The following is a 13,222-nucleotide window of genomic DNA, read 5'->3' on the forward strand; positions in this document are numbered from 1 at the left end:
TTCATTATTCAAGATGCAAAATACATGTTAGTAGTATATATGCACTACAATCATTAACATGATTGACTCTCACAAATACATACACGACAACATAATTTTTTATTAAAGTTGTGATTAGGTTAGGTGAATATCATATTCTCCAAAAAATCTTTCATTACCATAACAACAAATTAACAAAGAATTAAACATGTGTTTCCCAATAAACAATCTCACATAGGTAGGAGTGCTACTAATAATTTACATTTACAAAATTCTTATATAATCTATTTTACTCTTTTGTGATACTCTCCGTAACTTGTATGTATTCAAGGGAATTTATTTACGTAGGCGTATCTCACAGTGTCAATGTTTATAGAATTATTATAACAACTCATTCCCAATATTGGAGCTATCTTGTTCTTGATGTCAGCTTTCTTGGCAGCAGGAATTGATAAAGTTTCAACATTGCTTTTGAATCATGAAACTTTCTGTTAAGAGTAAGATCAGTGTTGATAATGAAGAGAAAAGGAAATAAAAAGACAATCATGTGAGAGAGGGCATGCACTAAAGTCAGTATGCAACTACAAATTGTCGCTGCCTAAAAAAGAGAAAAAAATAAAGCAAACTTGATAGTATCATACCACTTTCATACCTTAAACCCTAATCAACAAACATAACTATTAAACATGCCAATGTGTTTGACTCTGTATAAAAATTAAACATGTAGTAATCTCCCCCCATCACAATCATATATACACACATATATACCTATTATGACAATAATGTAAATTACAACTAGTATGTCAACTTCAATAACAATTCATAAAATATACCTTTTGCAATTTGACTGATGAATTGAAATTTCTTATCACTAAAATCCTGTATACAAGAATTATATCATTATAAAATTATATGATAATCCAATTATATTTATTGAAATTGAGATAATATATAATTCTCAAAATATACAAATATGAATTATTTAATCAGTATCTCTCACTATTGATAATTTTTTTTTAAAATGTGATTTATTCAATTAAGGTAATATGTAATTACAATATAACGGTAAAATTGTAAAAATATACATTATATAATCGAAGTTAAAAAAAGTAAGTATAAGTTGCAGTAATGCCCTCCGTTAAATATATACACTAAACCTAATAATTGTGTTTCTAAACTTGTTTAGATAATTAATTGCAGATAGATAGTAAGTAGTAAAGATGCAAGACGGTGTATGTGAAGTCACAAGGTACAATGATCTCTAAGAAGTTGCCTAGCAAGATCAATAGCACCACTTTTTTTGTAGATTAAATGCAAATTGTAAGCTGCCTCCCTGCGAAGATCGCAGTAACCAGGTTTATGATTTTCTATGACATCTGGATTCTCATTGGGAAGTTTTGGAATTGGATAGTCTTTCTCGCCAATACCAATCACTTTCTCATAATAGACTGCCGCCAGAGTTACAAGCCCAACATGATGATAGGCCCGAGCTATGTTGTACAAGGATTCCTGCAAACATTTTCAAGGTAATATATTTTTCTTATTATCGTATTTATTCTTAATATTTAATAAAACATTTTCTTCTTAATAGGCTTATGAAATGCTCAGCAAACAAACCTGACTGTTCTCGCAGATTCTCAGGTTATTGTAGAGGAATGCTAAACCTTGTACAAGACATTGATGCTTGTTTTGAAGTCTGAAACCCAATGCTAAGTTGATCAAGGCTGTTCCTGAGAAACATTGATGAAACTAACAAATCAATTACTGCTACTTCTTGGTTAGGAAAGTGGAACATGCACAGCATGAAATGAAAAACATACCAACGCAGAGATTAACCAAGGGATTCTCTGGCAATAATTTGTAAGCTTCAAGGTATTTCCTTGCTGCATCTTGATGATGGCTAAATATGGTAAATTGATGCCCAGAAATTAGAATAGGAGGCACACAGTCCACAAACTTTCCTTGCATAACACGTACAAATTTATAATGTCTTGTATCTCGGTTTTCCAATCTATAAACCAGGAGAAAGAGAGTAAACCAATTTTTTATCTTTAGGTCAAAATCTATCACAGCAAATTAGAAAGCATAACCAATTTTTGCCAAGAACCCATGGTTCCTCGCATTCACAAAACTACCTTGAGATAACCTTGTAGTAGCAATTCCAAGCTGCAACACTGTGTGGATGTTGCTGAACAATGTATTTTACACAATCAAACCCATGTTTAGGATCCGTTGTGCTGTATGCCATTTCTGTGGGGAGCATAAATTTGTTTTATCAGCAAGATATGTTTTTTTCCCTCCCTAAAACATTAATTTTCTTTTCTCTCTAAAAAGAACATTTATATTATGAGTTGTAATAACAGAAATATGTAAAGCTAAACAAGGGAAAGAAACAAATATAAACATTTAACAAGCAGAGGAATTCTTCAATTTTTATTTTGATTTCTTCGAATGAGAAAAGTTGGAACTCAAAAGCAAAGAATAAATCTATGAGCAGAAGCCTGTCGGGGAGGGTTTAGGACTTACGAGCTCCAAGAGATCGAAGTTCCTCTTTCTTGTCAGTAGACAGAGATGTACCAGCCAATCTTAGAGAGAGATTAATAATCTCCAGTGCTTCCCAATACCTTTGTAAGGATGCTAAGGCCTTGCACAACTGCACAATAATATTAACGGGTCAGACATATAACAGAGGAAAGGGGGTGCGGCAAAAAAAAATAATTGAAGCACTAACATCGATTATTAGCTGGTGATGTTCTTCATTCTTGAGAAGATTGCACAAGGGAGGTTCTCTGTTTTCTTCCTAAAAATATCTCATGCAATAAACCCAAAAGGGAGTTAAGACATAATCGTCAAAACATTTGTTCTAGAAGTGAGTAGACAACACCAAACCGATCACCTGAGGCTCATCATCTGAATCATCACTTAGCCAATCAATTCCGGAGGCCAGTGCCTCAGCTTTTCTTTTCTCCTTTTCAATTGCCATCTTCTGCAGCAACTTTTTTGCCCTGGAAGCTTTCAACCTGATTACAGAAAACAAGAGATATTCTTTTCACTTAGTATCCAAATCTAGCAATGAACAACAACATGCAAAAGCACAGACACTAGGAAAAATTATTCACCCAAAATATTTTGTAATATGAGCAAAGCATTTCAAGAGAATAGTGACTGACCGTACGTAGTAAATCTAATGCACAGATACATGTATTATATGTGCACCACACAGATATTGCCAAGGGGATGCTATGCTATGGTTTTCCAAATATAGAATAATAACGGGAGAGGATACACCGAAGTAAATTGTTTAAGAAATCATAAAACTATAATATTTGAAAAATGACAATTTAGGCATAATAATACTAACAATACTCTTTCAATATCGCAATATTAGAGTATATACTTGGCTATTTTGTATATGTACAATTATAGTACGTAGTCAGAGCTATTAGCTATTGCTAACAGCTATCTCATGTAACATTTTCAGTAAAGACGTTAGCTATGTCTTGTGTTTTAAGTAGTTAGCTATAAATACTTATATAAACTTCTCTTTTCAACAAGTTAATAGAATGAATAACATTTAATTTGTTAAACATTTTTCTTTTGTTCAGTTTTTCTAACACGCAATGTAAAACTCATTTTGTGTTGGTGCCTTGAATTGATTAAGCTAAACAAATACTAAATATTTTAATCTCATTGCCCACAACTAGAAGGACAAGTGAATTCACTAACTCTTTCACATAACCTAAAATCTATGGAGTCATCTGTTGAAACACAAATCCAATACCCAAATCCATGAGGCATACAAACTGTTCGAAATAGGAACATTTAATAATTATTACTCTTCCAAGTAGTAACATAATTTTGTGTTTAGCAGAGTTCATTGTATTTTAGTAGTTATTTATTATCCTTGTAATCATTATTATTATAAATAGATATCCTGATTGGGGAATACTCTCTCAAGCAAATACCTACAATGAAATCTTTGTCACCCTCTTAAAACAAGCCTTTTATTCTTTTTCATGGTGCTGCATATAGCGAGAAAATCAGTAATTTCAATTTTGAAGTCCTTGACACGTGACACTGACAGGGGATCAAACAATGGTTAAGGTGACCACAACAAAGATGGCTACCCAACATTGCACAACACCAAACTCTTCGAAAATAAAGATATCAGTGCTAAAAATTAACTTGGAGCATTTGATAAAAATTAGAGGAAATTGGCAGAAGGAGATATACAGAAAAATGGTTATCAATCAATTAACCACCAATTTGATCAACAACAATCCATCCAAAGAATCTATCCCTCAATCTCCTTCAAACGTCAGAACTAACAACTTTCTTTAATAAATTTCATACTCAACAAAAATATATGACAGATCATCCATAATGTTAATGCATCTGATTGAACAAGTCAGAGTCAAGTTAGAAATATGATTAACGTTTATACTAAACAACACGAACACTTACCGATCAGATGCTGCAGCTACTGGCCTGAATCCTCGAAATACATTATCCTTTTCTGGACCATCTAGTATCCTAACCCTTTCGACCAGATCTCTTTTGGTGAGTCGCTTTTTTGATTTACCCTACAGCAAGAGTCAACCATGACTTGTATTGACTTGCTTTTATAGCAAAACAATAATAATTATATGAAAAAGAAGAGGAAAAGACAACCAGTTGGCCTAGGACCATAAATTCCACAATATTTACAAACAATTTTAAAAAAAAACAAGTTAAAAGAGTAATATTAAAATATCAGACCTGACGATCTACTTGTATAATTAAAAATATTCATTTTTTAATCTTTAAAAAAGTCAAAATATAAAATATTAACAAATAATTTTGGAATTTTTTGTTAAGAAACCAAGTCGTTTGCTAGCAAATATTGTATCTTAATATTCTTTTGCAAGACAGACATAATTGAAATGTCTCCAATTACACCTTTTGAACATTCAAATCAATCTTAAGATCTAATTGAAATAATGTAGTTTATCAACATGTTAACATTGTGAAACAAGTAATAGACATGCCCACACTGTCCAAGAGCATCTACCAATCTGTAATTGACTGTGAAGAGGTCAAATTTTATCTTCTCAAATATTACCTTCTGTCGAAGAGTTGCAACATATAATGATTCACGAATCAAAGGGAAAATTGTATCCACAAAATCACCAAGTGTCCCTCTATTCCAATAAATGTTGCAGAGCTTCAGTTTTATTCTTATATCAACCCACCATCTATTTGCCTTTTCAGAATGTACTTCACCAGAGTCTGTAAGTTTTTCACATTAAAATCTCAATCTAAGAACTTCAATCATAGAGAAAGAAAACATGTTGGAAATACCAGAATCATTTGGAGGAGACAACAAGGAAATTGCTTCATCTTCTTTTCCCTCTTCAAGCAGAAGGGAAGCTAGAGCTATGCGTGCATCAACCTCATCTTGTAGTATTTCAAGGGCTGAAACAAAATCTTGTTTAGCAACCAAGCAGTATGAATATTTCATAGCAGAACAATCATCAGGAAGCAATGACAGAGAGTATTGATTCATCATCACTGGATCTACATGCACTACATAACAATACACGCCTAAAATATGGCTTATAACTGAAGTCAATTCTGAAGTCTCAACACTAAGTCAGAACAAGATGTGATACAATGAGAAGCATTTTGAATTTTGACACGCTTCCCTTTTTCTCTCCTTATCTTAACAATATAAAAACATACACGGGGTTTTGAAACTTCAAGCAATAATTAATGAGTTCTAATTCTAGCATTTAAATAGAAAAAAAGAAGATTAAAATAAAAAAAGGGAAATAAAGGGAAGGAGATAAGATAACCTCAAAAGGAAAAAAAAACACGAAACAACGAAATGATAAAATCAAGAATGAAGCATGTTCAATTTCTTTGCAAAACCTGAAACAGAAACTCATTGTGACATCCATGAGCAAACCAGTAGAGAGAAACTACAAAAAAAATCCTATTCCAAATCAAATATAGGGTGAAAGACACTCTTAAAGATGTAATCATTTCCAACCTATGCACCAATCTCACCAGACAATTACATAAATTAATGCCACAAAATTTTAGTCATTTGTTTGTTCCAAACCAATAAAGTTGAAAACCAAAAATTAAATGTTTCTCCATGGTAAAGAAGCAAACAAAATATGAAAAAACTACAAAAAGTTCATCCCAAAAAATTTAGCTTTCTTTCAATGAAGAAGTTAATGGCAAAGCCTACATATCAGATTACTTGAAAAAAAAAAAAATCTGTCAACTGATTTACGTGAAGAATGCATACTATAAGATCTTCAGGTATGCTATGATGCATAAAACGTTTACTCAAAAGTAAAGCAATCCAAGAATACATTTGAGAACTGCCTTTTGATTCTATAATGCGTAAGTGAAATCCTACTCCCACAAGAAAAAAAAGGATAGAGCTAAACTTAAAGATTTTGATGATAAGAAATAATTTCAGAAGCTTCATCACCAAAAGGAATGATTGATAGAATATTCTATATATACTGAAAAACAAAGGGGAAGTGGTTTTCACAGAGTATAATTTAACTAAATACCATTCTCATTAAAAATAAACCTTGCCTTTGTAAAAAAAAATAATTGCTTGAGAACTTTCTTTCAAGGACATGTAACATTTAGCAAGTTTCAGATATAGAGGACCCTGCAAGAAAGAAGTTCAATGAGAATATAGAATGTCCTGATAAGTGATGATGACGAAAGGCATACACTGAAATTATATTTCAAAACTAGATAAATAGTATCAGGCAACCGAAAAGAGCCAAATAAAATAAGTGAAAACAGTACACAATTACATTTAATAATTGATACAGACAGACAATACAGTCCCTATATTATTTCCTTCCAACTACCTACAGGAAAAAACCCAAGTAGTCTCACATTGACTAAAGATAGAACCTGAAAAGAGTACATAAGTGTGAGACAACTCTCACCTAACAAGCCAGTTTGTCCTTTCAAGCTAATTCATGGGGTTTAATTAGGTACAAACATAAATCATATGAAGGTATCATATTCTATCCTAGATCTATTAAGTTGTCACCTATCATAAAAGGGTTTCTTCCTGCACACAATAATTTTTTTAAGGCATCCCATTCCTTCTGGAATGGTTTCTATAACAGAATACAATGGGTTTTCCTGAATGTATATTTTTATTTCAGAATACATTCCAAAATGAATGGGAGGTGGCTCAAGAAATCTAATTGGTACAGGAAGAGACACTATTATTATCCAAACAACAAACCCAATATTAGAAAAACTCAAGTAGTCAATACCACTACTGATTAGATAGCACAATAATCAGATAATTTTTTGTATTTTATTGTGTTCATAATAACTTGTGCTCATTTTTGAAACATAGATTCTCTTTTATAATTTCAAACTTTTATTTTATATGTTAACTTTAGATTAAATTTATATATTATATTATAGCGGTGTTGTCCTATATTTTTAGGATTTGTTGCATTGTGTTCATGTCCATGTTGTATCATACCCATATAATGTAATTGTGCCTACTAGATAGGTCAATAAGGATCAAACTCTAGACCACTCAGTCATAGAAGCTCCAATACCATATCATGGAACAAACAACAATCCTAAAAGCTTGAGTTGTTGTGTAAAGACACAAGATTTGTTTTATATTATATTTCTAACAGAAATATGGACAATATTTTTTAAGATTCCAATATATAAAGCCCATCAGATTACGAGACAAAAAAAGTCTCCTACTCAAGCAAATTACTGGTAAAATATACAACAGATAAATGGCATCCATGGGAAAGAGTTACCGTACATCTTCCTTTCCAATATTTCCTTGCAACATCAAATAATAATTCAATGCATGGTTATAATGTTCGAGACCCATTAATGAGTCAGCAACCTCAATGACCAAGTCAACGTGCTTGCTTGCATTCTCTGGTTTCAAATCATTAAAGAGAACCTAATAACCAAATAAAATGTCAAGTAATACATACAAATGAAAGCAAAGTCGAAAGAAAAATTTATACATTGTCATTGAATGTCTTAGATAAATCTGCTTGCACCCCACCATTGAATGAAATTAAGCTAATGAGAAACATGGAAAATGCAACTAAAAAATAATGATATACTGTGCTTCAGAAATGGGGCGGGGGAAGAGAGAGAGTTCTGTATAATTACAAAGACTATGAGATTGATCTCTTTTTTTCTTAAGAAAAGAAGCCATTTTTTAAGGAAAAAAGATTATAACATGAGGACCACAAGTTTAAGTTTTTTTATTTAGAATAAAAAAGAGAGAGAGAACAAAAATCTACATAAAGTAGGAAATCAGCAGAATGTTACGTGCAAATCTCATTCAAAACCAAACTTCACAACAGATATATTACATGGATGGAGATATTATGATGGATAGGTAACAATTTGTGTTACACATAAATTGGTTAGGACACAAGAAAGAAAGAAAGAACATACAAAATGAAAGAGACAAAAATTAAAGATAACTAAGAAAGTCCCAACTAAATACTCATTCAAAGACACCAAGGAATAACAACTAACCTAACCTAATATCTGAGGTTCAAGCAAGACTAAAAGTGGCCATGATCAAGCAAAACAGAGTTAATTCAATTATAAGCATGCATGCATCAAACCTGAGCCATATCCATTTTTCCAAGATGAGCATGGCAAATTCCAGCCTTAATTTTCAAATTCAATGGCAATTCTTTCCATGCATTTACAGCTTGAGCATGTTCAATATACTGCAGAGCTCTGTCATGCGCCTTAGTTTCCATCAATATGGTACACAGCAGATCAACTACACTCGCATTTGCTCCGTCAGGTTGACTCTTAAGATAGTCTTCAAGAATACGAACAGCGTGTTCAACTTGACCACATTTTTTGTACAACTGATAGAAAGCAATATAAATTCAGTTCAACATTAAAAGTCAACCAATTAATGTTTAATTGAATAAAAATATTATCAGTTCCTCAACCCTTGTACTTTTGCATGTATATCATATTGAAAAAATAAAATAATTTAAGGCTTACCCCTCTCAAACATTATATTTTATATGCATCCCCTCACCATTTCAAAGATGTTAGTCGCAATATACAGATACAGTCCATGTTATGTGACATACAAACAGATGCAGATAAATGCATTCTAAAGCATCACAAGGCAAACCGTGATTTTCATAAGAAATAATCATTAACAAAAAAACTAATGGCAAAGGATTACTGACAAAAAAATTGAATGCTAGTCCATGTTGTCTCAAAGCAAAGACAAACCTTAGCTGCAGCTTTCAGTGGATCAACATTCTCATAACAGAGTTGATGTACTTGCTCATATGTAACAGCAGCCTTTTGATAGTCTCCAAGTTCAACATAAAGCCTTGCAAGAAGACCTCTAAGAGTAACATCTTGGGGATCTGCTGTTATTGCTCTTAAAAGACAATGCCGGGCTTGATCAATATAACCTTGTTCTCTGCATTTGAAAAAGGTTCACAACTCAATAATTATACTATTTCTTTCAGCACTGTTTGAAAGTAATACATGCATAAACTTAGTAGTATTACAAACAGTAACAAATTCCAAGGACATGAAAAGAAAACCAAGGAGGTATGTTGGAAGAGAGTATGAAGTCAGTTATGAACCATATTGTCCATCAATAAATTGAATACACAGGTCATATATTTTAAGGATACATTACTATATGAAATTTTAACCACCTTCACAATTAAGGTAGGAGTATAAATTCATGTAGCCATATTATTCCAGAAGAAAAACTTCACAAAACTAAAAGTGGAGACAAAACTGAGAAGCCATCTCACATGGACCAGGTAAAAATCCTTTTCCAAAGAGATGAATCTTTTGGAGTCAAATGAGCGGCTATTAGGTAAAAACTCATAGCTCTTTTATAATCCTGGAGTGAGCTGCAGACAAGTCCAAGGGTGTGATAAGAATCAGGCAAATTCGGTGCCAACTTAATAACTTCAAGCAACACAGCTTTAGCCTGCAAAAAAAAAAAACAGAGCACAGGAATGCATAAATAATCTGCAAAAGCCTAAAGCAGTGATAAAATTTATAATATAAATCAAGCTTCGACAGATGCAAAAAGCATTAAGAATATATAAACTAAACACCCATATCTTATGCCATCTAGCATAGTTGAGAGAAATATAAATGGAAAGTGTTAGAGCATTTCAATAAACATGAATATAACTTTCAGCTAATGAGTTTCAGCTGGTGGCAACCATATCTCTCTGAAAAGCAAGACATAAAGTATTAGCCAGATAACAAATAAGTGAGGCTGAAGACGTCATTAATTTGATGAACTTGCATTTGCTAAGTCTTTTAAAAATAAAAAAACAGGAAAAATTCAAGCAAAAAAAAGGTTGATTAGGAAAAAGGGATCCAAAAATGGTATGTCAAACAAACAAAGATGCATATAATACCCCAGGTTGCATCAGATGATTATATGCTAAAGACAAAAAGAGCCTAGACAGAGAGAAATAGTATCATTTATTCTATCTCCTTAGGTACTTAATACAGAAAACAATCCTCAACAAATAAACTAATAGAGTATAGCGACTTATCCACTTTTTTTTCCGTCAACATACTGGATAACTGTGACACTAACTAATAGAAAACTCCAGTGACAGAAGCTAAGGACTGTTATGTGACAGAATAATATACCTTGTCATAATGGCCACATGCATAGTGAAGTGTGGCATCACCCAGCATCCGTGTTAGCCTAGGGTCCATTTTATTCTTTGATCCTTTTCGCCTGCCTCTCTTTTTGGGCTGCATTACGCAGATAGAGAATATTTAAAAGGGTCATGCAGGTTACATTAAAATTTAAAACAGAAGGTAGTCACATAACTTGCACCTGAGTGCTTACTTTTTTACATTTTCATCTACATCCGTTCTAGGTTATGGGCATTTTATGTATAAGTAATAAGGAACAATAAGCATATGGAGAAAATGGCATACAATTAAACTAGTGAGAAGCTATCATGTAGAACAGAAAATTCATGGAAAAAAAGGGGGAAACTATCAGAATGAAACTAAGCTAACCTGCATACAAAAAATGCAAACAGCTTGGAAACAGCAGTGAGCAAAAAAATGTAACAGGTATGAACACAAATGTTAAATTTCCTTCCAAAACCATAACACCAAATGTATTCCTCTAATATCCAATCCATTGCTGGAGACCAAAACTTGTAATCTACCTTTTAATATAAAAAGAATTAAAGGAAAGTAATCAACTTCTTTCAGGTGTAGCCTTTGCTTATGAACTTGCAAACTGCTAAAAATGCATTAGGAGACTAACAAAAAATAAAGGAAGGCTATCAACTTCTTTCATGATAGCCTTTTCTAGTGTAGAAAAAATAAATAAAAGAAAAGAAATAGCAATCAATTTATCTTTCAAATCTTACTTATCACAGACAAACTGCAAACATAATTTATTACATGGACTAAACTGGCATATACATTGCATAGCATACCTTTCTTGATCTCTTGCGCACACCATGATAATTCATTGCTTCCATTATCTCAGCTATCTTTGACCCGGAAATATCACTTTCCCTAATCATCTTAGAAGGTGGCTCTTCACTGCATTTAGTGACATAAATTAGCAAGGATCAAACAAACATCTGAAAAGTAAGTAAGCGCAGTGAGTTATTTTATCCCCTGTGATACATTTAAAATTTGTTCAACCCTTTTAGCACCTGAACTCATAATCAAGAATCTTCAGTAGGTCATCTCATAAAACAAGGGATTCAAAAAATTTCTGTTTTTATTTTAATTTTTAACCTCCAATTACTTTTGCTCTAATTTGTGTATCTACAACATTTTCCTTTGCTATCAATAAAAAGTTTCTCAACTAACAACCTTACTTATTCCAATTAAATTAATATTCAACATGTACATAATTGCGGCACTCTCGGATGCACATTCACATCACTGAATCAATATATTAACAATACAAAGTGGCATCCACCTCAAGAGGTTGCATCCACTTTAAGAATTACATCCACTTCAAGAAGTTGCTTCCACTCCAAGAAGCACAGATTAAAGTAAAAACAGTACAATTCACAGCAACAACAACAGAAACAGAAACCACGAATTTCAAAAGTCCGATCATAAATGCAGCTAATACAACAAATGGAGCAATTATCTGGAAATAAATAACGCGTCGCGATTAATTAGGGCTGAAGAAGGCAACGAACCTGTGGCATTCAGTTGCTTTTCGCTTTTTATCGGCAAGAGCTTCCTGTTCGAGACGTTCGAATCGCTCGTAGGGTTGAAGACCAGAATCGTCATTGTTATCGATGAAGTCCAAAGGATCCATCCCGTTTTGGAACCTGAAAGTATACTCATCCTCTTCTTCCATGTCATTGTCATCTTCCTCCTGCGGAGCGTGTTCTTCCTCTTCTTCTTGTTCCCCCGTGCCATGGACGGCGTCGTTTACTTCATCAATGTCGTTTCCCTCTTTTGCCATCTGATTCAGAAGCTCTTTCAGTCTTGCTTCCTTCTTTCGATTTTCTCAAAATTTGAAATCACGTTTTAGTCCAATTTATAGCTTCTGATTTTTTGGTATCTTTAAGGTTGGACATTGAACACGTGTTCTGCGCGTGACCCCATCAATCTTTTTGTAAAAAGATGAAGTTTATTCCTACTAATTACTATTTAAACTTTTACAACACAAAGATAACTTGTTTTCACAAAAATCTATCATACAAATACTTTTAAAATTTAGCTTTGAAAAATTGAAAAAAAAAGTGGTTAAGAATATAGAAAGTATGACAGTTATTTTACTAAACGTTGAATCAAATTAAATATTTGAAATGAAGGTTTAAATACGTTAATATTTCATCTAATATATTTGTTTTATTATTTTTGTGCTTCGTTTTATTTTTATTTTTTATAACATATTTATTTATATTATATTATATGTATATACTCAAGTATGTTAAGATGATATTTTTTGACGAGTTATCATCACATCTGAAATATTGTTAACTTGTAATTTTATCACGGTTTATTTTCAAAAGATATTTAAGGGAATATATATATATATAAATAAAAGGTTCACAATATTTGAACAACTTTAAGGGTCTGTTTGCTTCAAGGGATGTACTCTTCACGAGGATGGAAGTGCAGTGATATCCCTTGTTTGGATCTGCTGATGTGCGTGGAAGAGGAAGAGAGGATCACTTTGAACAGTACTTCCCTTACT

The 13,222-nt window shown here is 32.5% G+C and overlaps 1 protein-coding gene across 1 annotated transcript; it reads right to left on the reverse strand.

The window, feature by feature from the left end:
* Positions 1 to 988: 988 nt before the first annotated feature.
* On the reverse strand, positions 989 to 12,610 carry LOC137822888 (uncharacterized). The gene is made up of 18 exons (XM_068627909.1): positions 12,213 to 12,610; positions 11,487 to 11,595; positions 10,675 to 10,782; positions 9,810 to 9,991; positions 9,268 to 9,463; positions 8,631 to 8,885; positions 7,799 to 7,945; positions 6,574 to 6,652; positions 5,320 to 5,433; positions 5,081 to 5,247; positions 4,444 to 4,562; positions 2,876 to 2,999; positions 2,711 to 2,779; positions 2,506 to 2,632; positions 2,115 to 2,229; positions 1,800 to 1,990; positions 1,597 to 1,709; positions 989 to 1,488 (listed from the first exon to the last, which is right to left on the reverse strand). The coding sequence occupies exons 1-18, from the start codon at positions 12,482 to 12,484 to the stop codon at positions 1,222 to 1,224; spliced, it is 2,754 nt and encodes a 917-aa protein (XP_068484010.1). The 5' UTR covers positions 12,485 to 12,610; the 3' UTR covers positions 989 to 1,221.
* Between the last annotated feature and the right edge of the window lie 612 nt (positions 12,611 to 13,222).

Source organism: Phaseolus vulgaris, chromosome 11 (assembly GCF_000499845.2).
Source record: "Phaseolus vulgaris cultivar G19833 chromosome 11, P. vulgaris v2.0, whole genome shotgun sequence".
NCBI lineage: Eukaryota > Viridiplantae > Streptophyta > Magnoliopsida > Fabales > Fabaceae > Phaseolus > Phaseolus vulgaris.